This window comes from Barbus barbus (genome assembly GCF_936440315.1).
Source record: "Barbus barbus genome assembly, chromosome: 29".
Lineage (NCBI taxonomy): Eukaryota > Metazoa > Chordata > Actinopteri > Cypriniformes > Cyprinidae > Barbus > Barbus barbus.
The window spans coordinates 9447464-9472999 of NC_136757.1; the positions used below are offsets into that span (position 1 = coordinate 9447464).

Consider the following 25536-nt stretch of genomic DNA (forward strand, 5'->3'; position numbering starts at 1 on the left):
CTTCCGAACCCAAATTAAAATATTTTTGATGAGATCCGAAAGCTTTCTGACCCTGCATAGACAGCAGCACAACTACCATGTTCAAGGCCCAGAAGCGTAGTAAGGACATCATTAAAACAGACTTGACACAGAAGAGAAAAATTGTTGAATAAAGTTGTTGTTTTTTTTTTTTTTTTTGGCAAACAAAAAGCATTTTCGTAGCTTTAAAAAATTACGGTTGAACCACTGAAGTCACATGGACTATTTTAACAATGTCTTTACTACCTTTCTGGGCCTTGAATGTGGTAGTTTTGTTGCTCTCTATGGATGGTTAGAAAGCTTTCAGATTTCATAAAAAATATCTTAATTTGTGTTCCAAAGGTCTTACGGGTTAGGAACAACATGAGGGTGAGTAATTATTGACAGAATTTACATTTTTGGGTAAACTATCCCATTAAACACCATTCAGCCACTCAAATACCCAAGTAATCACAAGAATGTCCTAGCAACCACAAACCACATAGCAACAAATTAAACACCACTCATAACACCTCAGCAACAAGCAATAACCAGGCAACCTAATAGACCTAGAACCTACCTTAAACAACCAAAACAAACCATATCCAAGCAACCACACAGCAACACATTAAACATCTTATCAAAAACACCATAGTAGCCATCAAGAATACAGCAGAAACCACATAGCAACTTGTCAAAAACACTAGAAAGCTTAAAGCAACCACGAAAAATACTGTTAAAACGCATTAAAATGCCACTCGGAACAGCTCAGCAGCAATATTGCAATTATCTGGCAACCAGGGGTGCATTTCCCAAAAGCATCGTTAACTAATTATGTTCGTTAAGTTCCATTGAACTCTACTGATATTGACAGAACTTGCAACCATAGTTGCTTTTGGGAAACGCACCCCAGAATACATCACACATCACGGTGGCAAATCTTGCACAGGCAAGCATCACTCAAATTTTCTTCTTCAAATATAACATTTAGTTTAATAATGTATCATCCGGTAGCAATTCAGTAAATTGCAAAAGTGCAAAATCAACATGAAATATTGGAAATCAAATAGGACTAAATGAAGCAAATCCTCAGCCGCTCACTATGATCACTTCCACTGTTTGAAAGACAGAGTTGCTTTTATAAAGACTTGGGTGTATTTCAGCAGGGACAGTACATATTGATCTTTTTTTAAAATAGAAGTGCCAGAATTAGCACAAAGCTCCTCTTCTCTGTGGCTACTGCGTTTATATAGGATACACAGGCAGATCAAAGGCCGATATTAACAACAGAACAGGATGCGTAAGTCTGTATTTCTAGGTCTATGAGATATTCTCATCAGCTAATGAAACATACAACAGTGAATTATAACTTTACTGACAAAGCTAAATTTAATACTCTTCAGTTAGTAGTTGGAGGTGTAAAAGGTGTGAGAATAGCAGAGAGAGAGAGAGAGAGAAGAGGGGGATGCAGAGGACTCAGGTTGCTCATCGATCTAATAGAGGACGGAGGAAGTCATGGTGGTTGACACAAAAAAAATTCATCATGCCATGACACCTTGCAATAAATATCAGCGCCCCCTACAGGTGACATACGACCCATGTGACATCAATACCACAAATTCCTGCAACAAGGGACCAAGCTCTTTATATGAACAGTTGACAAAGATGGATTTTTTGAGTGGCTAAAGTCGGCGGGGCCTGCGTCCCAAAGGCCAACTTCTAAGAAGAGAGTCTTGATCCCCAGGAAAGGGGAGAGCAGAGGACTCAAGGTTATAGAATAGCATCCTGATCCACCACATAGCATAAGCTCTCTGGCTGGAGGCCTCAGCCTCTGGAAGAAACATGTACTAGGGGGTGTCTACCCACTGAAAGGCCACCGACAAGGGCGTGGTAGGCCGATATAGCCGCCACGTAGACCCTCAGGGTGGAGTGGGTTAACCCTGCAGAGGAACAGGCCTGCACGAACTCCAGAACTGTACCAATTGGGCAGTTAGCTGGGTCGAGCAGGCAACCTCCGCACCATGAAGTGAAGAGCTTCCACTTCAGGGCGTACAGTTTCCTCGTAGAGGGAGCTCTGGATTGGAGGATGGTCTCGACAACCTCGGTCGACAACCTGTCAGTGCGCACCAACACGTGGTGATCTCTTAGGTCTGGGAGGAGGTGTTTGAGTGCTCAAAACACAGCCAGCATCTCCAGCCAATTGATATGCCATATCAGATGGCGGCCACTCCACAGACCGCGGGCAGGGTGGCCACTCATGACTGCTCCCCAACCGGTGAGGGCCGCGTCCGTCGCTAGTGTTACACGGCGACAAGGAGCTCAAAACACCGGGCCCTGGAACAAGAACCAAGGTTTCCTCCACATTTCTAAGGCACGTATGCATCGTCTAGTGACCTTGAAAGTGCGGAGTGAAAGTGCGGGGAGAACCCCTTGGTCTTGAGTCACCACTGTAGGGGTCTCATGTACAGCAGGCCAAAAGGTATCACGTTGGACGCAGATGCCATCAGACCCAGCAGTCTCTGAAACTGCTTGACAGTGAGTGACTGGCCTTATTTCACTCTCTTGACTGTGAGGATCGTCTCGATACCGTCTCGGGGTTAGTGCCGCATCCACACACTTCGTGAAAGTACGGGGTGAGAGTGCTAGGCCAAAGGGAAGAACTCGATATTGGTAAGCTTCACCCCCGAAAGCAAACCTCAAGAACTTCCTGTGACTGGAAAGAATGGAGACTTGGAAGTACGCGTCCTTTAGATCTATCGTGACAAACCAGTCCTCCGTCCTGATTTGAGACACGACATGTTTGATTGTAAGCATCTTCAACTTCAGTCACATGACTGAGCGGTTCAGCTGAGGCAGATCTAAAATGGGACGCAACCCTCCATCCTTCTTGGGAACTATGAGGTACCGGCTGTAGAACCCGGACTCTCATTCGTGAGGAGGGAGCACCTCGATGGCCTCCTTCCCCAAGAGAGTACTTTACTTCTCGTTCCATTACCAGAGCCTGCTCAGGGCCCACCAGAGTGGGATTTACTCCGTTGAATTGAGGCAGAGGAGAACCAAACTGGATTCTGTAGCCTCTCTCTACAGTATGCAGGGCCCATGGAGACACATTTGGCAGTAGCCAAATAGTCTACTAAGGGAACCAGTCTCTCGAGACTGGCCTCTGGTGTACCCAGAGCAGCTAGCTCGGTGTCCTGGAACGGCACACCAGCAGGAGACGGCCGAACTAGCTGCTCTAGAGACCCCCGAAGGGGTGGCGAGCATCTCAGCTCCGCTACGTTTCTGGTCGGAAGAAACTGAGATGTGTGCTCACTGGAGATCGATGCACCCTGGAACACCGTACGTGGCAGGGTTGGCAGACCGATCTCCCGAGGGCACTGAGGAGAGACGGGCACCGTTTACTGCGGTGTACGCCGATCTTCCCCAGAGGGGCCTGCCCTCATGAGTCCTGGACCATAGCATCAGGACTGCCTCAGCTGAAGTCTCCTATTGAAACGACGGTCCTCAGACCCGCATCATTTATAGGAAGACTAGACTGATAGAACCAGAGCCTGCTCAGGCAGGACCCAATGAGACACGCTTAGCCAGGTGCCTACTAAGGGAACCAGTCTCTCGAGACTGGCCTCTGGTGTGCTTAGAGCTGCTAGCTCGGTGCCCTGAAGCGGAAGAACGGCAGGGGACGGACGCTCTAGCTGCTCTAAAGACCCCCAAAGGGGCGGCGAGCCTCTCAGTTCCGCTACGTTTCCAGGCGGAAGTAACTGAGAGAAGCGCTCACTGGAGACCGATGCGCCCTGGAACACTGGCAGGGTTGGCAGACCGATCTCCTGAGGGCACTGAGGAGAGACGGGCACCGTGTAATGCAATGTACGCCGCTCTTCCCGCCCTGGGTCCTGGTCATACGCAGCAGGACGTTTTAGCCAAAGACTATCCAGCAAGAATGACGGTCCGCAGATCCGCTAGAAGCCTTTGGCCCAGGAGCGCCACTCTGACTCCAATATTATGGGGAGTACGAGAAGTGATGCTCCATAAATGAGGAGCTGGAACACGGTTGGGGCTGCTCCGCCCAGCAGCCCCTGCTGATCACCTCAACCTCCTCAGAGGAAGAGAGGTAAAGCATCATGCTCTCACTCGAGAAATGGCTCCAATACACACATATATGTATATGTATACATATTTACACATCTAACTTCTCCTAGTTAGATGAAGTACATAATTTAATTCCTCAAAATTAAATGCAGAAAGACAACCAGACGAGTAAACACGGTCTGATATGAAAAGGATTCATAATAAGAATGAGAATGACGCAATGTACGCGTCGCCTCTGCAACGCACGCTGCAACAGCGAGCTCTCACTCAAAGGGGGAAGAACCGCACCGCGGGCTTCCAGACCCGAGCGAGAGCACTAGATCTGGGGAATGCAGGTGGAGATAGAGCAAACCCGTCTCCAACCCGTCCGCCAGATCCATGTTGTGATCCCTGCAATCTCACTCGCCGCCGTGCCTCAGTAGTGGTGGAGCGGAACCGCGACATCATACGGCGGGGAGAAGCACAATCAGCCCCCTTTTCTTTAGAGCTGACAGCGCAAACTCCATTTCTAGCATTTCTTACGCTGCTATAATGATGTCGTCATTCATAATATGCTTGTGCAAACACTGCAGCTTTACAATTCATTGACGTCCTTCACGTCCACCTCCTCAGAGGAAGACAAGCGGAGCGTCGAGCCCTCTCTCTGGGGGGAGGAAACCGCGGGGTGGGGCGGGCTTCCGAACCCAGAGGGCGGGCGCTGGATCTGATGGGAAAGGAAGAAGATAGGGGCTCGCCCATCTTCATTCCCTCCACCTGATCCATCTGCATTCCCAAGAGTGCAGCCGCCGCTCGCCTTGGCAGAAGCGGGACCGCCACCGCGAGGAATGCTGGTGAAAGCACCCTCCTCAAAGACAGCCTTCCGAGAGCAAGCAGACACAGTGACAAACGCTCACAAAGCAGGCAGTCAGCTCCCTCGAGAACAGACTCTGCGTGCTCTGCTCTCAAGCAGACCACACACGGACTGTGTGTATCCCCAGCAGTGATAGTTCGCAGGGAGGAACACACAGCCCGCAATGCGACCTGCTCTCGCCCAAGTGCTTAGTTTTCTCTGCACTTTTAGACATTGTGGAGCTTATTCAAGTGATTGTGAGGGACAAACAACACTAAATAAGACTCACAACACAGATCGACAGACACACACACACACACACACACACAGAGTAGTGGTTGCTGAATGACAAAAAGCTGACGCGGCTCCTCCGCACATGCTTTTATGCTTCCTGGTTGATTATGTCACCCACCCGTGACGTCTCGTCCTTCCATTGGACAGATTACACATGTGATTCAGAGCGCGGTCACGCTGAAGGCGTTCCCCTAGCACTTTCGACGAAGCTCGAGTTCCTGAAGGGGAACTTGTGTTCGTTTTATTAACTAAAACTAATACTATTAAAACTTATTTTCCTTAATTGAAATAAAGCTGAATTAAAAGTTTCAGTTGATGTACAAAAATTTGTAAAACTGAAATTAAATGAAATTAAAGCTAATAATAAAACAACGCTCCTAAAAATGACAAAAGCACATAACAAAATTACTAAAATGTAAACTAAATTATACATAATTTATAATAATTAAATTATACTAAAATAAATACAGTAAAAACAGTAATATTGTAAAATATAATTACAATTTAAAAGCAATGTTTACTATTTCAGTATATTCTGAAATGTAATTTTAAATGTGATGGCATGAATTTTCATTAGTCATTCTCCGTTCTTCAGTGTCACATGATCCTTCAGAAATCATTCTAATTTATTGATTTGCTGCTCAAAAAAAACATTTCTAATTATTATCAATGTTGAAAACAGTTGTGCTGCTTAACATTTTTATGGACACCATGAATAAGGATTTTTTAAAGAACAGAAAGTTCAAAAGAATAGCATCTATATGAAATAGTAACCTTTTGTAACACTCTAACTGTCTTTACTGTCACTTTTGATCAATTTAATGTGTCCTTGCTAAATAATTAACAAAGGATCACTAACAGCGATAAGAAACACCACTGGAGGAAACAAAAAAACATTTAGAGAACAAAAATCCATGTTCAATGTACAGTACCAACCGTACCTGGAGACACTGTCTTGATGCGGATTGGATGGGGGCAGGAGTTTAAGAGCCCACGCACATCTCCTAAAGTCAGGCCCAAAACAGGAGTTCCACCGATTTCTAAGATGATATCGCCAACTGTGATCCCTCCCCCTGGTGCTGCGGTGACAAACGGGAACTCGCCATAATCAGCCCCGCCTCCGATGGCAATTCCCAACTCTCCAGTGCTGCCCACCAGCGGTACGAAGATCTCCTGCACTTTAGAGCGCCAGTGCAGCTTCTTTACTGCAACCTTAGACATGGCCAACGAACTGCCAGAGAAACACAGAGAGAGAGGGATATAGACACAGATTAAATTCATGTCAGTAGGGACTCAACATAGAACATCTAATGAAAAACATTCAGTGTACTGGTATGTTCAGTGCTTTTACATGTTGTAAATATGGAATACTGGCATATGGGTTTTTAAAAGACTAAGTAATCACTGAATATTCATTTTTGCAGGAACTATTTCTTTCTTAAATCTGGCTGAGATGGAGCAGACAGATCAGAGAGGGCAGGAGGTCAATATGTGCCTAAACAACAAGAGTGTGCCCTCGTTTCTGTAAGGAGCCTCCAGACAAATCAACAGATGCTATCTCAGTGGGAGGCACAATGAACACAAACCTGCTTCATGGAAACAGGTGGAGGAGCTCTTCAAGGCAAACATGACACTTGAAGCAACCCCCAACAAAACAGCTACTATGGCTCAAAAAAATATTTCACTGAAAACATGCTTAAAAATGTATGTATATTAGATGCTATTGTATGAGATAACAAATAATCAAACTGTGATATATTTGAAAGAAAAATTTCACAATTCTGACTTTTTCTTGCAATTCCAAATTTTTAAATTAATTTATATCTCACAATTATTTTTATTTTTATCTTTTTTATACTGTAAAACAAGCTTCCACTCATTAAAGCATCTGCTAAATTAATAAACATTAACGCAAATGTAAATTTAAGACATTAGGCTTAATATTAGGCTGCATATACAAAATTACTATTGCATAACGTAAACACAAAGATACCTGAAATTATGATTTACAGCTGTATTATAATGATAAAGCTTTGTCTGTCCTTCATGTAAACTCTTCATGCAGTGTAGCCTTTCTTAAACTTCTCATGCAATAATTAAATTAAAATTAATTACCACTTGCAAAATGAAAAGTTAAATGAGCTATGTGGTTTTTGGAAACAGTAAAATATGCTTTAAAGACGAGTAGCATGGTAATACCATGGTATTCCTTGATGTAAATAGTTCAATTTAGCAAAAAAAAAAATATTTTTTAAATATTTGTACACGGTAAAAATATTTCAAAGTTGTAAATAAAACAGATTTCAATATGTTTTACAGGAAAATGCTGTTTGATTTTTTCATGTTTAATTCATTGTGCTACTTTCCTTTTTTGTAATTTTATTTCTCTGTGCAATAATTCTCACTTTATACAGATGAGAGCAATCCATTTATAGAGTAAACATAGGCACAAAAACAAATGAACCTCAAATGTTTTCAAAGGAAAAATAAATAATTATTTAGAGAAACAAACATTTTCACTTGGCAATATTTATCAAATTCAATGGAGTTTCAGCTTTCTTTAGTAAAATTTGAGTGGACACATCCTCTGATGTAAAGGTGACAGACCATGATTTGAAGAGACTACAGTTTTGAAGTCTCAGAGCTTTAACATGTAGAGATGCCCCACTAAGTGACAGTTGGCCAGGCTCGCGCGAGGGGCAGGTGCAGTCTGAGCGAGAGCGCCTTGAGACATGACAGTATTAGAGCAGCGCTGCCATTCCCTCGCAGCCCCGTCCACTCTCTTACTCGGGAGCGACTTTAAAGCAGCAGTGATGTGTAGATGTCCGGCGAGAAACAGATAGGGAAAAGAGAGAGATAATCAGAGAGGGAGATCAAGACAGGACAGATGGCGAGGGAGCGTGAGGAGCTGACAGAATGAAGGAATGAACGTAAGAGGAGGGCGAGGAGTCGGGTCACGGAGGAAAACGCCGAGGTTAGTTAGAGGACTGATGCCAGATAGAGCAGGAGATAGCGGGAGACAAGAGAGGATAAGGATTAGATAAAATGGGGGAAAATATGTCTGTGACAGCCAAAGGGGATAAAGCAGATCAAGCGGTCAATATGGAAAAAAGAGCAAGACTACTGCCTTACAAATATTTGCCATGGAAACCATCCACCAGCCAAAACTACTACAGTAATTGTTACTCTTTCAATGTCATCACAACAATATAGCTTCAATAGAGTGTTTGAAGGAGATATTATTATATTACAGATCATAGGTTTAATGATTTGGCGTTATGTTTTCACTTGGTGGATTATAAAAAAAATTCTAGGTGGAGAAAAAAATTTCAACAAACAGTTAGCAAACACCTAATGACCAAGCAACTACCTAGCAACCACCTAGCAATGCCTTAGCAATGCCTTTAGCAACACCATAGCAACTAATTAACCACACAGAACACCCTAGAAACCATCTACCAACCACCCAGAAACGGCCTAGAAATGCCCTAGCAACCAAGTGCCCAAACAGAATATTCTAGCTATATACTGGCAATCAATTAACTACATAGAACACCCTAGAAACCATCTAGCAACCACCTATGACAACATAGAAACCACCTAATGCTGTAGCAACCAAGTAACCATTTGGCAACCACCCAGCAATGCCCTACCAAATCAATCATCCATCTAGCTAGCATCCAGACGGCCCTAGCAACCACCTAGCAATGCCCTAGCAACTAAGCACCTTGGGGTGGGATATGTATCTGTAGAACTGTTTACTTGTCTGAAGTGAGCTATAGGTTTTGATTAATTGTTTTTTGTGATTTTGACACTAGTGACAAGAATTATAAACTGTCTATATCAAAAATTTGATATCATAAAGACCTTATTTAAAGCAAAAATAACTATATTGTGATATATATTGTTACCGTGAAATAAAATTACTCATATCGTGATAGAAGATTTTGGTCATATCGCCCACCCCTACACAAAATACTCTAGCAACAACACGGCAACCACTTAACCTAGAAACCATCTACTATCCACCCATAGTTTTAGATTCTGACCAAACATGGTATGTATTATAACAAGCACGACCTGAGGGTAAATGAGTAGTTTGGGCACAAAAGATATAAAATTGTGACATTTCTGCTTATAACTTCAGACCAATTTGGCAAAAAATAAGATTTGGTCTCGTTAGACGGCATACCAAATTAAACTGCTCTCATAGCCTGGTTTAGCTGGCCAGCAAGTTGGTCTTCTCAGCTAAAAAATGCCCAAACCCCCTCTAAAACAGTGCTGTTAAGTAAAACTCAAACTAAAAGCATTAAAAATAGTTTTCAATAATTGCAATAAAGCTGAAATAAAATAAAATATAAAGGTGAAAAACCTCAAATTAGAAATGTTGAAACACTAACTGAAAAGCTAATTGACAAACACACCTAACAAAATCACTAAGATTAAAATTAAAATGTAAATTGAAAATATAACAATAAAAGCTAATTCAATAAATATTATAACAGTATATACATAATACCACTGCTCTAAAACCAGCCAACAGGCCAATCTGACTAGTCTTGGACTTTTTTGTCTGTCTTTTAAGATTATTCAGGTTTTAAAATTTTCTAAAATGCTAAAAAATTACCCTGTGGATAAAAAAAACATCTTTGGTCTGTTTTTACAACCATAACACATGATTTATAGTAAAGCAGTACATGAGTTAGCTTCCAGCACCATCTTACACTTTCCTCTTAATTGTCTCTCTTATGTTATTACCACCGGGGGGTCTGAGAAAGATCAATATACTCTAATTGGTGATCGATACAATCCTGACCAGGGGTCAGACGGAGGAGCAGTCAACCCACGGTTACGGCGTCCAAACGTCCCCTCAGGCTGTCCTGCCCACCAGGCTTAATGAGGCTAATTAAACAGCACGAGGAGCATCTGAGGAGACATGACTAATTGTTTCCAGTTGAGCAATTGGCCGATCGGTCATTTATCCAGCCCCACCCACGGAGATGCGGCAGCTGATAGGAGGAGTCTTTTTTATATCAGCTACGGAGACAGATATAAACTGAGCCAGGCTCCACGCAGGCTGCCTTTGGCACAGGAAGAGGAGTCGTGGATATGACCTTGGAGCAGGAGAGCTCAGGTGTCCACAGATAGAGGGGCGGGATAACACTAAAATACACTCTCTTCCAGTGGATAAAGAACTTTAGAAAACATGTCAAGAAAATTAGAAGTGATAAATGATATTTAGCCAGGACAACCTATTAAACAGACTGTAATTCAGTCCCTCCCCCTTTTTCATGTGTAGAAATGAATGTAGAATTAAATATAACATCATATAACATAAATAGACTAAGGTCTATGGGTAGGGTTGAGCGATTTGTTACGTGAGCTGAAACACATATATGTTGCTAAGTCATGATGCATGTATATAGATACACACTGTATCCCGTTTCCTCTTTTCTGTTCTTTCTCTGTCCAGCTGTGTGACCTTCTGTTTGGACAATAACTGCATGTTTCTCTCTTTAATTACACTTAAATGGCCTTTTTTATAGTTATTATATATATATAGATTTTTTATATTTCACTGCAAGTACACATTCAATGCATTTAGTTTTCACAAGTACAGAGATAGACAGACAGACGGACGGACAGACAGACAGACAGACAGATAGATAGATTGTTGTATTGTATATGTGGCAAGATCAAGCAAATATATTCCTAGTTACACACTCAAATGTCTAGAGGTGTCTTTGTGTGAGACAAACTGTCAAGTCTGGTTGGTTTGAGACGTCTCGTGCTGTCAGACACACACACAGAGCGGAGGTTCTGGTTATATAGCTACACATCTTCACGGTCTAGACTGTCAACCTTGCTCAGCGGCATTACTTGCATCTATATTCAAAGGTTGAATCTCTCTGTCTCTGGAGATGAAAAGCCTCCTTGTCATTGCCACAAATATAAAGAGCATTTTGATCTTTCTCTAGGGAACATAAATACATTTGACGCATACATGTGTACATTCATTTTCATTCAATTCTGATTATTTGTGATTATAATTATTATTAGCTTAGATGTTCTATACTTTCCATATAGCAGATTTTCTGCTTTGAAAAAGCTGTTTTGTTACATCAGTTTCAACCGGATGAACTAGAAACGCTGGTGGCTCTATGAAGATACTGCATATTTTACATGTAGTGTTGAAAATGCTGAACCTTAAGGTCAGGAAAGAGCTGACCACCCCATATGCGTTTTTGCATCCACCCCTCTGTTCTGCTAAGATGGCTCACCAGTGAAATCCCATACAGTCCCAGAGCAAAACAATCTGTCACATCTTCCGCCATTGTTGTTTTCTCTCTAAATATATCTGTTTCCTCATAAGACCTATTTTTGGATCAATCTTTATTCCAGGAACACCCATAGCATCTCATTCATGCAACATGAATAACTAATGCTATAGGCTATACATTGTGTGTGCCAACAAAACTAGTATAGAGTCATGTGATGGGGCGCTGTGTGTCTGCTCGTGGTCAGAATGTGGAACAACGGATGTTCATCTCTGTATTCATTATCATAGCCGACCTTACCCTGGGCCACTGCCTTTTTAGAGACTGCTGAATTCATTATCACTGGAAGTGTTTAAGTGTCACATTGTAGGTGTTCACAGAAAAGCATCCTTGGAATACAGTCTTTTCTGGAATGAAATCATTAAAGAAATAGTTCACCCAATTATGAAAATTTGCTTAAAATTTACTCAAGCTCAGGCCATTCAAGATGTAGATGAGCTTGTTTCTTCATCAGAACAGATTTAGAGAAATGCAGTATTACATCACTTGCTCAGCAATGGATCCTCTGCAGTGAATGGGTGCCGTCAGAATGAGACTCCAAACAGCTGATAAAAACACCACAATAATCCAAAAATAATCCAGACGACTCCAGTCCATCAGTTAATGTCTTGTGAAGTGAAAATCTGCGTGTTTGTAAGAAACAAATCCATGATTAAGACGTTTTTAACTTCAAGCTCTTGCCTCAGGCTAAGGATATAGTCGTCTTGTCTGACTCAGGAGAGAAATAGGTACAGATCAAGCACCGTTTATAAGCCAAAGCAGTTCTAAACAAATATTTTGTTGGATCTTGATGTGAAAAGACAATAGAGCATGATTTCTTTTTTTCACTGGAGAAAGTGTTATCATGGACTCATATTTTGGCCAGAAACAACAATTTAAAGTTAAAATGCCTTGATGATAGACTTGTTTATCACAAACATGCAGTTTTTCACTTCACAAGATGGTAATCAATGGTAGTCATGTGGATTTCTTGTGGATTACTTCCATGGTTTACTTTTTCTTCCATGTTTTTATCAGCTGTTTGGACTCTCATATTGACGGCACCCATTCACTGCAGAGGATCGATTGATGAGCAAGTGATGTATACTCTTAAAAATGAAGTTGCTTCATGATGCCATAGAAGAACCTTTTTAATGTTCAATTGTGTTTAATGAACCTTTTTAAACCGTTTAAATGGTTCCATAAAGAACCTTGAACATTTGAAGAAAATTTCTGTTTCATAAAAGGTTCTTTGTGGCAAAAGAAGGCTCTTCAGATTAAAAAGGTAAGAAAGAGGTGGTTCTTTAAAAAACCTTTGACTGAATGCTTCTTTGTGGAACCAAAAATGGTTCTTCTATGGCATCACATTTTTAAGAGTGTAATGCTACATTTCTCCAAATCTGTTTCAATGAAGAAACAAACTCATTTATATCTTGGATAGCCTGAGAGAGAGACAATTTCAGCAATTTTTCATTTTTGGGTGAACTATTCCTTCAAACTTTTAAAAGTGTAGAAAGGTAAGTCTGCACTGTAAAAAAATGCAGCTGCACCTTTTCCAGTTTGCAAAACCTTTTGAGTCTCAAATACTAAAAAAAATATTTTCTTGAAACTACATAAAAACCCTTGTCAAACCAACAAAATTACCCCAAATGTTGTCCCAACTAGTCAAACGCAGTTGTCTGAACAAAGAATTTCACGTTGTTTAAATGTCAAGGCTTTGTGAGTTCCCAGCATGCATTTCAGCATGAATAAATTATGCAGTTACTGTTATAGGATTATTGTTTTGCTGTTTGCTGACTTCATTTAAAGCTAATCTTTTTAACATTTGTTGATTGTCACCGTTCTTGACGTTTGTGTGTCTAGTTTTGAGGCCTAGAGTATGTTCAACCACTTATGACTATTATCTGGATATCTTAGTATTGTAAGTTGTCTTACAAACAATGAAAAAGCATAAAAAATGAATTACCTCAACGACAGTAATTGTTGTTTCAGTTGCTGTGACAAGAATATTTCTATTAGCAAAATAAGACAATTAGCATTGCATGAACAAACTAATTTACATTGGCTCAACAAAGTATCTTTACTGAGCAGAACTAAAAAACTATTGTTGAGTGAACTCGAATGTCTTACTGCATCAAGTTGCCTTATTTTTTTATGTTTGCTCAACAATTTATTTTTTACAGTGTGGGTTAGATGGAAAAAGCAAGCCATTTCAAGGCACTTTCATTATTATGAACACCCAAAGGACACAGGGAGATAAAAAATAAAGATGAGTAACTTCTTTTGGCCAGTGAAGATAAACAGGGGCTCCAGGCTTGTGACACTAATTAGAAGGTGACTAAAGCAATAAAGAGATTTATCAGTTCAGACGCCGCTCCGAGAGAAAGAGAAAAACTGAGATAAAACAGCAAAGATGCATAACATTTAATGAAAATATAATTATAAAATACTGCAGTGAACCTGCACTGAAAGCTGTCAAAAATGAATGATAGACATGAATTACATGACAGACATGATTATTTTCTACTGTATATTTAACAAGACAATGTGTGTATAACATGCTTTTTGCAGTAAAATATTGTTCAAAATATTTTTGTGAGCAATATGTATGATTTATTTGTTAAATGTACAGTTATGTTTTATCAGTTATACATATGTTTTAGTTTTATGTTGTTTAGTTAATGTTTTTTAGTGTCACAAGTAGTAGGGTTTATCAGCCATTTTTTATTTAAAGGTCATTAATGATAAACATCAAGTCATCCTTTGACCTTCTATTTACCGCCTGTATTATTATAGCTGTATATTTTGGTATAAACATGATTTCAGTTAACGAAAGGGTCAATACCGTTCCGCAAATCTTGGAGCCACCGCCTACAAGAAACTGTAGTCTCAACTGAGACGTGCCCAAATTATGAAAGTAAAGAGAAGAGATTAAACAAAGTGACTCAATTACAAGAGTGTCTAATAGAATCAATCAAAGAGAGAAAAGAATGTTTGAAAATGAGAGACAAACAGACAGCAACTGAGACAGAATGAAGATGTATTACATTATGAAAGCATTAAATTCTAAAGAACATAAATGGTGTTTATCATAGAAGAATTTCATAATGAAACTATCCACCAAGACAGAAGACAAGAACACATCTCTGTGTCAGCAACAAACCACAGGAGGTAAAGTTATCTGCCGCATGACATCTATCTTAACAGAAATAAACAAGAGCTGTAAGGTGAATACTGCACCTGTATGATCTGATTAATCTTATAAACATGCAGAGACAGCTTCTGCTCAACAATCTAGAACATTTATTCCAGTCAAAGCTGAAAAAGCACCTCATTTGTATGAGAAACACCTTGCTCTAATAGGAATATCACTCAGTGTGAAATACACATCTGTGTTTGGGCGGACTGATTGTTATGCAGGCTGGGGACAAAAGTGAGGAAGACAAAGGAAACAAATCTTTGCATTTCACCTTGCAGGTTTTCTCCTTTACAAAGTCTCTGATGAATCAGTTATTCCCATCTTGTTTGCTTATCCTTGTTGTTTTAGTGTTGGTAAGCATGACAGCTCTGCACAATGACTGAGAGGGGAATTTACGTTCCTTCACAGAATCCTGAGAGACCAGAAGTCCAAAAAGCTTTGATTCGTTTCTTGATATCTTATAAGGGTCCAGAAATAATACATTTATATTTAACATCAGAAATTTGAATGCATGATTGCTCAAATTTACACATCAACTATGCTTACCCTTGTGAAAAGAAATACATTGTAGCACACTGGAAATAATATACTTATAATTTATGAGTTTATCTCCCCTAAAAGTGTAAACACTGAGCCTTTCAAGCACCATCAAACATATACAGTGATCTGCTCACCCAAATGTAATATATGACGTATGCTGCACTAAATCAAAAGTGATATTGCTATATATATGTTACCTATAAGGTATAGGTTAGGATGTCATGCCACCTTACAGTAGGTCAGTTTGTGAAATTTTATCCCCGCATACTGAAAAGCGGAAGCATTTAGGGACAGCAGAAAATCAGCCATGAGGTGTAAGACCACGCAGGTCACCTTAATGCTGAGGCACATGGTGCATAAAAGTCACCAACGCTCTGCTTATCCCATAACTGAAGACTTCCAAACATCCAATGGCATTAAAATCAGCACAAAAAATGTACGGTGGGAGCTTTGTGAAATGGTTTCCATGGCTAAGCAGCAGTATGCAAGCCTCACATCACCAAGCACAATGCCAAGAGTTGGATGAAGTGGTAAAATCACACCACCACTAGACTCTGGAGCTTACAAATAATGAAGAAAGTGGAGTTACAAATAATGAAGGAAGCATAATGCTATGGGACTGTTTTTCAGGGATCAAATCCATATTAAAGTCTATGCAATTAGAATGCAATGTCATTAAAGACCCTGTTGGTGTAAATGTCCCAATACATTTGTCTATATAGTGCAGGCACATATATTACATTTGCGTATGGGCAGATCCGTCAGTATTTTCAGCTCAACCAATAGTGAGAGTTTGGGGCTTGGCTACTGTAGCAGGCTGAGCCAGATGAAATTTACATGGGAAAAGAAATCCAGATTCAGTTAAAGAAGTGTAAGTCAAAATTCAAAGACTTACTAAAATATGCAGAGACAGACAACAGAGTAAAATAAGGGTAAATATTGGCAGTGCTTTTACAAGATGGAGGAATGTGATTGTATGTTTGGGTTTCATTTGAGATGACAAACTTGCAAAGTTCCTTCTTAAGAAAAGAAGTAAGCTAAACTCAGGTAAGCTTTTACTGACAAGCCACAGATAAAATAGTAAGATATAGTAAGGATAAGAATAACTGCAAGGGCTTGATAAGTATAGGGTGCGTCTGCAAAGGTTGTTTGAAATATGCTTTATTTTTGTAATTCTGCTAAGTAGCAAGAGCGAGCATACTTCCTTTAACTGATTGTGTGCCACATATTACTTTGTAAAGCTTTTACAATCTCATTTTAACCCTTTGATGCACTACATAGGTCTAAAGTGATCCGACCAAGTTTATTTTTTCTATATCTTTGCAAGAAATTAATTTCATCATTCAGAATTCCTCAATTAACTTGTTTTTGATCATCACATATTCTTATTTTTATTTCTTACTTTTTGAATAAAAATAGTTTTTGTGTCGCTACCCTTCTAATGCACAACATGGGTCTAAAATGACCCTTATTAATTTCCAATGTTATTTCAGTCATGGCTGAGTGTTTCTTTGCTGAATCTTTAAAAGAAATGCATTTTATCATTTATTTTTCCAGGTATTCATTAAACATCTTGTTTTTGATTGCCACAACTCATTATGTTTATTTTTCCTCTCTTCACTTTATTAAAAAAACACTGTTTTTGTATTTATACATCAATTTTACACACATGGGTCAAAAATGACCCATATAGAAAGCTTTGATTATTTGCTATTGTTTTGCAAGTAGGAACATATTTACTGCAGAAAACTATTGTCTCAGTGTTTCTGAAAATTAATGGTTTTGGACATACAAGGTTTCTGTCTGACAGCGACAATATATAATCAGTGTATACACAGATCAACTGCTTGTTGTGCATTTGAACATTTTTCTTTTGAATTTCTTTATCTAAAGTGTTAGCACGGCTGATCCCAGACATTCCAGATTAATGGCCAGGGAAGGACTGGGAGTAAAAAACAGCCCTGGATTTTCTCCCAAATAGGCCCACCACAACTACAGCACAAACAGTCGCCATATCTTACAATATTGCAGCAATCCTGTCGCATTTATGGCAATCACAAAACCCATGGTGACCCTGCTGACAAAAACAATAGAAACTCACAGAAATTCTAATGATTTCCACTACAAATACCATTACAAACAATACAATGGTAATGGTTTCCTGTAGTGTGTTTTGGGACATATTACATTAGGATTTAGTGTTTTCATTTGTTGTTGTTGTTTTTTAAACGACCAATTACCAGTAGAGACCAACAGGCACCATTACAGTTTCCATTAAAACCAATACAATTCTCATCATAAATCAGTAAAACTATTACAAATTATGTGCTGATTTTTATTTTATTTTTTTCAGCATGGGATTGAAATAAATATATATTATTGTATGAACTAAAATACTTGAAAACTACATAAAAAGAGCAGAACGCAAAATATATAACATGACAATGATAAACATAAATCTAATCTAGAAACCTGAAACAACAGAATTCTTCAATTTGAGTATATGTCTCTTTGTGTGTGTGTGTCATGTTAATCAGACTAATGACCTTATAGGAGACTTAATTTACTGTATTTTCTAACAAACCTGTAGCTGCCATTTGTGAGGCCTGTAAGCACTGAGATGGCAGTTTGAGATGGCAAACCTGTGTGATTTTATTTTATTAGTTTTATTTTCATCTATTCGGTCACATTCACTACAATTCACTACAGCTGCAATACAGAAAGTTCACTTTCAGTGTTATCGGTTATCAGTGATATGCATAAGTTATGTGTGACAAAATGGCAAATAAACATATTTAAAGTGTTAAATGTGTTGGTCTAAATAACTGCTAAAATAATTATTTATTCTTTAGTTTTTTTCATGCATGCATAGATGGGTCATTTTTGACCCATGTGTGTAAACTTGATGTAGTAACACAAAACCTAGGAAAAAACTAAATATTAATTTGTGGTCATTGTAAAAAGATATTTTGAATATTCCTGGATCAGGGAATTTATAGATCAGGGAATATTAAATGCTGAAATAAACTGATTTCAAAAGATAAAACAAAAAAATGCCTAGTGAAGCATGAAATAACATAGGAAATGAATATGGATCATTTTAGACCCGTGTTGTGCATTAGAAGGGGTTTTCAGCGTGTGCATCAAAGGGTTAAGGGTCTTAAAGCTACAACAGCAAAAATAGCACTTTTTTTTTTTTTCGTGATGTTTTAGTAAAACATCTATTTTAACTAACATGTGGACCTCAGGGAAAAATGTAAAATGGTAAAAACATTTAAAGGTCCACTGTCAGTGATCGTATGAAGCATCATGAAAAATCGTGTTTTTAACCAATGTTGTGGTAAATATAAGGGCTGAGAAGTAACAGAGAAGAAACTGTAATGGTATTACGTATTTCAAATATAAAATATGAATAGTTGTATTTAGTTACAATTAAAATCACTGGTAATCAGATTACAGTTCATTCAAAAAGTAGCCTATTTGGATTTCTGAATGGATTACTTTGAATTTTTCACTTAGTTTGAAATTTCCACAATAATTTCAATTCACATCAAAATATATAGCACAGGCTAATGTATTACTAAGAAGAATAATTTAGGCTAATTTAGAATAATTTAGGCTTCCGCATAACTTTAATAACTTGCATTTGAGCAGTTATGTCACCCCTTCCCTGTCCTAACCTGTATTTGTCTGCTCTGACCCTAATCTTATATCACCCTCCACGGAGAGACTTGCTGGAGGCCAGCCAACCCGTGCATCTTAAATTACAAACGACCTCCAAATGAACCTGAGCATCCACAGCCTACAGACTGCTGGAGAATGTCTGGGTAGTAACACATCTAGCATTTAATCACTCTCCCGCACCCTCAGACACGGGCTGCATTAAACTCTGTGATGCTCAATCCTGCCCAAATCTGGGCCACTAGTGTTGCAGACACATGGACAGCCGTGACAGATTTAAAAATAAAAGATTAAATGTGAGTGGGCTGAAAAACACACACCAAACATTCCCAAAACACAGCCTACACACACCCACAGCCACATTAGACTTAATACCCATGAAGCTCAATGCAATCAGGGTAGGAAATAAATGTGCTACTATAAATTTAATAAGGGTACATAAAATCATGTACATTACTGATAAAAAAATTGTCATTGGTAAGATTTTTTTATGTTTTTGAAAGAAATCTCTTATGCTCACCAAGGCTGCATTTGATTTTTTTTAATTAAAAACAGTAATATTGTGAAATATTATAATTTAAAATAGCTGTTATTTATTTTATATATTTTAAAATGTAATTTATTCCTGTGATGGCAAAGCTGATTTTTCAGCATCATTACTCGTCTTCCGTGTCACATGATCCTTCAGAAATCATTCTGATATGATTTGGTGCATGAAAAAACATTATTATTATTGTTGAAAAAGTTCAGGGTTCTTTGATGAAAAGAACATTCAAGAACAGCATTTATTTGAAACAGAAATCTTTCGTAAACGTCTTTACTGTCAATTTGATCAATTTATTGCATCCTTGTTCTATAAAATAATTATTTAAAATAAAAATCTTTTTAAAAAATTTAATTAAATATTAAAAAATGAATCTTTGATGGTAGTTTAAACTGTCAAAAGAGCTGGCAAAAAGCTGAAAAATACAGCAAAGTACTTCAAAGATTCAGTCATAGATCAAAAGTGAAAATGCAAAACGACATGCCTGAAAGCTTTTAATTGTGTTTTTTCTTTGTCGAAAAGCTTTTATTGTCAAAGATAAAACATAATGTTCTCTGCATGATGTGCAAAGACCCAAAACAAAAGTATGACGGAGCAAAACGCTTGTGTGGGAGTGGTGATTGTCTATAAAGATAGAGAGAGAAAAACCAAGATATTGACATAACATAAGGGAGATGAAAAATGACCCAAACACAAGAAGAAAAAAAAAGTCTAGGTATATTGTGACATGACTAAAGACTCTAAAGCTAGATGATGACAATGACATGATATTGGAGAAAATAAAACCATCACAAATCATAAATCCTGAGTTGTGTGTAGAAGTACCAGAAGGACAAAAATAAGAGGAGGCTGAGTTTGTATAGAAGAAAGGTCAAAGGAGAAACAGACAGAGGGATAGAAAGAGACGGAAAGAGAGGCTTGGCCTCAGAGAGTCCCAGCATGCTTGAGTAAGTCACAGTGCAGTAACCCGAGTGGGAAAGATTGTGCTGAATCAGATGCCATCGCTGAAGGTGACCGTCCATCGCTCCCCTCTGAGCTCGTTCTCCCCACCAGCCTACTTTTCTCTCCTTTCACCCCACCTCCTCATTCTCCTTCAGTCCCTTACCCCTCTGTTTCTCCCTTCTCAACCATGTCTTCTCCTGCTCACTGATATTGATCCCTGCAGCCCTCCCTCTCGCCTCCTCAGTGCAGCCTACAGCTCAAGGCTGTGTGCGGTTCTCTTGTAACAATTTTATAGCGACACGCTTATGCCCTATACCTGCTATCAATATCCACATAACGGGGACCGATCCATCACCGTTCAGATTTATATTTGTGTTGTTCCAAGCAACAGACATGTCAAGGTCCATTTGGTCTGGATAATGAAGCGAGAGGAACTATGGTCCAGGTATTGACTCTTAGGTTAAATAGTGGGACGATAAAGAACAATACAATCTCAATTGTGCCACACTTCACTGACCCAAGTCAAGAAATAAGTGTTCAAACAGTTTGGTTCATTGATTGGTGTGAAAAAGTAATAGCGGTAACACTTTACAATAAGGTTCATTAGTTACCTGCATTTGTTACCGTGATCTAAGAATGAATAATAGTTCTACACATTTTATTAATCTTAATGTTAATTTCAGCATTTACTAAGTCATTATTAAAACCACAAGCTGTTAATGCACTGTGAACTAACATTAACAAACAATGAACGACTGTATTTTTATTAACTAACATTAAAAAAGATTACTAAATAAAGTAATATATGTATTGTTCATTGTTCGTACATGTTAGTTATAAATTAACTAATGTTAATAAATGACACCTTATTGTAAAGTGCTACCGTAATAACATTTTTTTACACCTTGAATACATGTCAGTATGTTAATTATTAAGAATTTTATTGTATTAATATGATTATAGTTCTATTAATTTTAACAATTATGTTATTTAAAAAATGTGATCCAAATATAAAATAAAATAAAATGTAAAAATATAAAAAATAAACTATTAATATATTTTTTTAAGTTTTTGGAGAGTCGCACCACATGATGTTTCAATAATATGGCTTGCCATAAAAAAGACAAGTAAATTGAATATTTTAGAAGACTTGAGGGTCTGCAGCGGTCCTCTCTATAAAATAATTTCCTGTTTTTGTTTGTTTGTTTGTTTTTGTTATTGTTGTTCACACCACATGACTATTTTTTAAAGAAATATTAAAAGGTATACAGCCTCTGGTTACTGCATGATTTAGTTATGGAAAAGAGAAGCATAAACACTCTTCAAAGTATCTCCATCTGTGTTTTTGGAAGAAAGGAAGTCAAATAATAACACAAGGGTTAGAACATGGTGACAGAATTTTCATTTCTGTATGAACTACTTGTAAAACACTGGCTCAAAATCAATGTTCCTTCAGAAATGTCTAGTAGATTTCACAATTAATTACAAAAAAACAGCATTTTTGAAATAGTATTTTCTTGTAAAACAAATATGAATATGAAAATGTACTCTAATAATCTTTGTTTTATTTGCAACTTCAACTTTGTGAATGACGTTCACAATTTCTCACATAATATGACTCATGTCGATTCCATTATACATCTGAGACTGAATAAGATGAAACAGGTTAGCAGATCGTGATGGTATTGCAATGCAAACAGTGAGCTCAAAGAAGCAGAATTGTCTTGCAGTGCTGTCCTACACAGCAAGGGTAAACTGCAGCATCCTCGCATCTCTCTCTCCTTCAACCACACCTTCTACACATCATCTTGAATATGCATGAAGTGAGGTGTGGACTGTGCATATAATCACACAATTAACAACCGTGCACAATACATGCTCTTCACAGAGGATCAGAATCATCTCATTAGCAGATGCTCAGCTATCAGATGAACTCATTCAGACAGCCTCAATAAGACGATTATAATTGGCCAGAATTTGGATTGGTAAATTAGCTGAAATTGAGAAGGTGAGGAAAGGCTAGCATTAGTACAAACAACAATATGTTCATAGTTTTTTTTGTGTGTGTTTCTCAGGGGTTTGGGATATAGGGAATATTGCAATTTTTGCTTTCTTCAGACTTCTGTCTCTTTCTCCCTCTCTCTTTCTCATATTAATGAATGATTCATCACTGTTGGATAACCTTGACTGCTCCCTGAGTCTTCAGCAATGCACTGTTGTGAAGTCTGGGTCACAACATTCATTATTTCAGTAGCACATCAGGACAGACCCCCCCCCCCACACACACACACACAACTCAGCAACTCAGCATCTCTCTGCCTGTTTACACCAGTCACATACAAATGACTGTGATTCAAAGTTATATAAACATATTTGCACATGCATGCATTTCCAAAGAGTCTTTCAAACTTGATGAAATTCAAAGACACACATCAAGCTGATGACACGCAAGACAGCTAAACCACAAACTAACAGATTTACAGTACCAACAAGAAATGGTATGTGTGTGAAAACAAACAAACAAATAAACAAGCTAAATAAATTCAGCATGTGCATCTCTCAATTCATCTAAATAAGTAGATGAAGGTAAATAATTAATATACTAACAAATGATTGAATTATTATAAATGAATTACTGTAAAAAAAAAATATATATATATATATATATGTGTGTGTGTGTGTGTGATTAATTAACATATATAAATTATATAAATTTTTATATATATTATATATTTATATAATATGTTAATTAATCAGATATTATATAAATACTTCGTTTAAATAAGTATATAAATAGTTTATTATACATAGTATATACATTTTTTAATTGTTTGATGAATTGGATTCAAACCATATATTATAATAATAATGGACTTTGTATAATAAGCTGTTTTTTATTTATGAAATAAATAACTGTTAATGATATGAACATTAATATACATAATAATTCATAAGACAATTAATTATTATTTAAAATAAATAAATAAATAAATTAGTAGCTATATTAAATATGAAAATTAAGTCCACGTGTGTCAAAGAACAAATTTATACAAAAGGTTATATTTTTACTTCATAATGAAGCATTGATCTAGAGATAAAATAAACAAAAACTAACAAATGACTTGACAGTCTACATTTTAAAAAGCCTAAATAGATAAATAGATGTTAAGTTTGGAAATTAAGTGAAAATGAATGTAGCATAACATGTTGCATTGTTAAGCACAAACTCAACGTATCTATCTCTCCCACATTTACAGTCCAAACACTCACACAAGAGGATATTTATCAGAAACACTCACCTGCACCGCCGCTGACACACACACATCCTTTTCAAACAATTCAGCCGTTCAAGAATCATCCGTTTAAACGCGTCTATATACATCGATAAAAGCCTAGATTTGACCCAGACGGTCAAATACCTACAAATAATTCCTTAATGTTAATTATTCGGAAGGTTGCTGCGAGATTTATAACTTTCTACGACTTCTAAATGCTGTTGTCTAGAGAAGCACCATCTGCACGCAGATGAGAAGCGCTCCAGACGCTCGCGCGCGCGCGTGTGTGTGTGTGTGTGTGTGTGTGTGTGTGTGTGTTCAGCTGGGAACTGGACTCGTGATGATCTGCGAGGAGAGAAAAAAACCACAGGGAGAAAAAACGCACATCGGACAGCGCGTTTCCACTTGGTTGTAGCCACTCCTAAACAACAGCCACTATCACTGGATTGTGTTTTCAGGCCAGAGATAACTTATGTCCTGAACAAACTGAATAGCTCTTCTGAATGATCTTGACAGCAGCTGCACCGTGAGTGATTTCCACACAGCAACACGTCCGATTACAATCAATGGCAGAGCCCAAATCTTACCTTCATAGTTATCGCTTTCTCTTCATCGTGTCCTGAGGCGTTTTAATCCGCGGAATTGTTTGACTTTCTGAATAAATGCGCTGATCCGTTACATTGCAGCGGTTATGCTGAGTCTGGCTTCTCTCGGCGCTCAATAAGCCGAGCACGGCGACAGTATCGATTATGAGCCGGAGGACAGTGAAGGGATGCTGCGGTCCAGATCGCGTCTAGAGCACGCTTCAGGATTCCCAGGCGCAGGAGAGAAGGAAAGAACACTGTAATAAGAGAAAGAAGCGATATTAGAGCCGCTGAGGGGAGGGAAAGATATAAAGGGAAGAACCGCCCCTTGTGTAAACGAACCAGGTAGTTTAAATGCACCTCAGGTCAGGGGAGAAACATGTAAACAGGTGAAATGGGAGGATTTAGGTGGGAGTGAGTTGGGAAACTGTGTGAAAGTGCATTTACAATTTTACCACCCTCTTCCATCTAAACTAACTCGAACCAGATGGTTTGGTGATCTCCAAGATTGGACAGATTGGCCTGTTTTCTGGTTTTAGATGGACTCTGGGCAGTTTCTTTCAGCTGGTCAGGCTGGGAGACCATCTAAACCAGCATAAACCAGCTAAAACCAGGAAGCCAAATTAAGCTGGTTCACAAAGGTTTTCTCAGCAGAACTCTGTCTGGATAAATAAAAATAGGCATGGTTTGAGTGCGTCTATTAATTTTGGCAAGGAGATAGAGACACATCAACCTTTAGTAGTTCTGTGCCAGCTTGTCCCGGGTCAGTCATGAAGAGGCATTGGAAAGAGATTTCTTGCCTCAATCACTGATACTCTTTTTAGGACAAATCTATTCCCTGACTTCACTGGCAAAATATAAACAAGACTGAATTAAAAAAAGTGCTTTTAAATATGTTACATAACTCGTGCATAATAATTCATTTATAAGGATAATAATACATTAAAAAAAATGCTTGGATTTATATTTTCCACAGCTAATTTCACCCTAAATTTATCTATTTTAGGGGTCACTGCAAGGTGAGCTGGTTGAACAAGGTAGAGCTATATTCATTATTTATATATTAATAAAAAAAATAATAGAACAATTCCTAATGCGTAACTAATATTAAACTCTATATTTTCACTGAACTATTTTTACTAAATAAAAAAAAAAGAAATAGAGTCGTACGTAACGTGTTGCATTATGGGAATTGTAGTCTTTTGGGCCCTCCAGGTATAGAGATGTCTGTCCTATAAAACTACATTT

General features: G+C 38.3%; 1 protein-coding gene across 1 annotated transcript in view; it reads right to left on the bottom strand.

Annotated features, from left to right (window-relative positions):
* Positions 1–23811, bottom strand: part of LOC306848926 (membrane-associated guanylate kinase, WW and PDZ domain-containing protein 3-like) — a gene marked incomplete at both ends in the record, with an annotated part of 67069 nt that extends 43258 nt beyond the window's left edge. Inside the window, 2 exons of the mRNA XM_079383716.1 lie at positions 6148–6437; positions 23729–23811. Of these exons, the coding sequence (XP_079239842.1) occupies positions 6148–6437; positions 23729–23811 (373 nt within the window). The remainder of the gene's footprint in view (positions 1–6147; positions 6438–23728) is intronic.
* Between the last annotated feature and the right edge of the window lie 1725 nt (positions 23812–25536).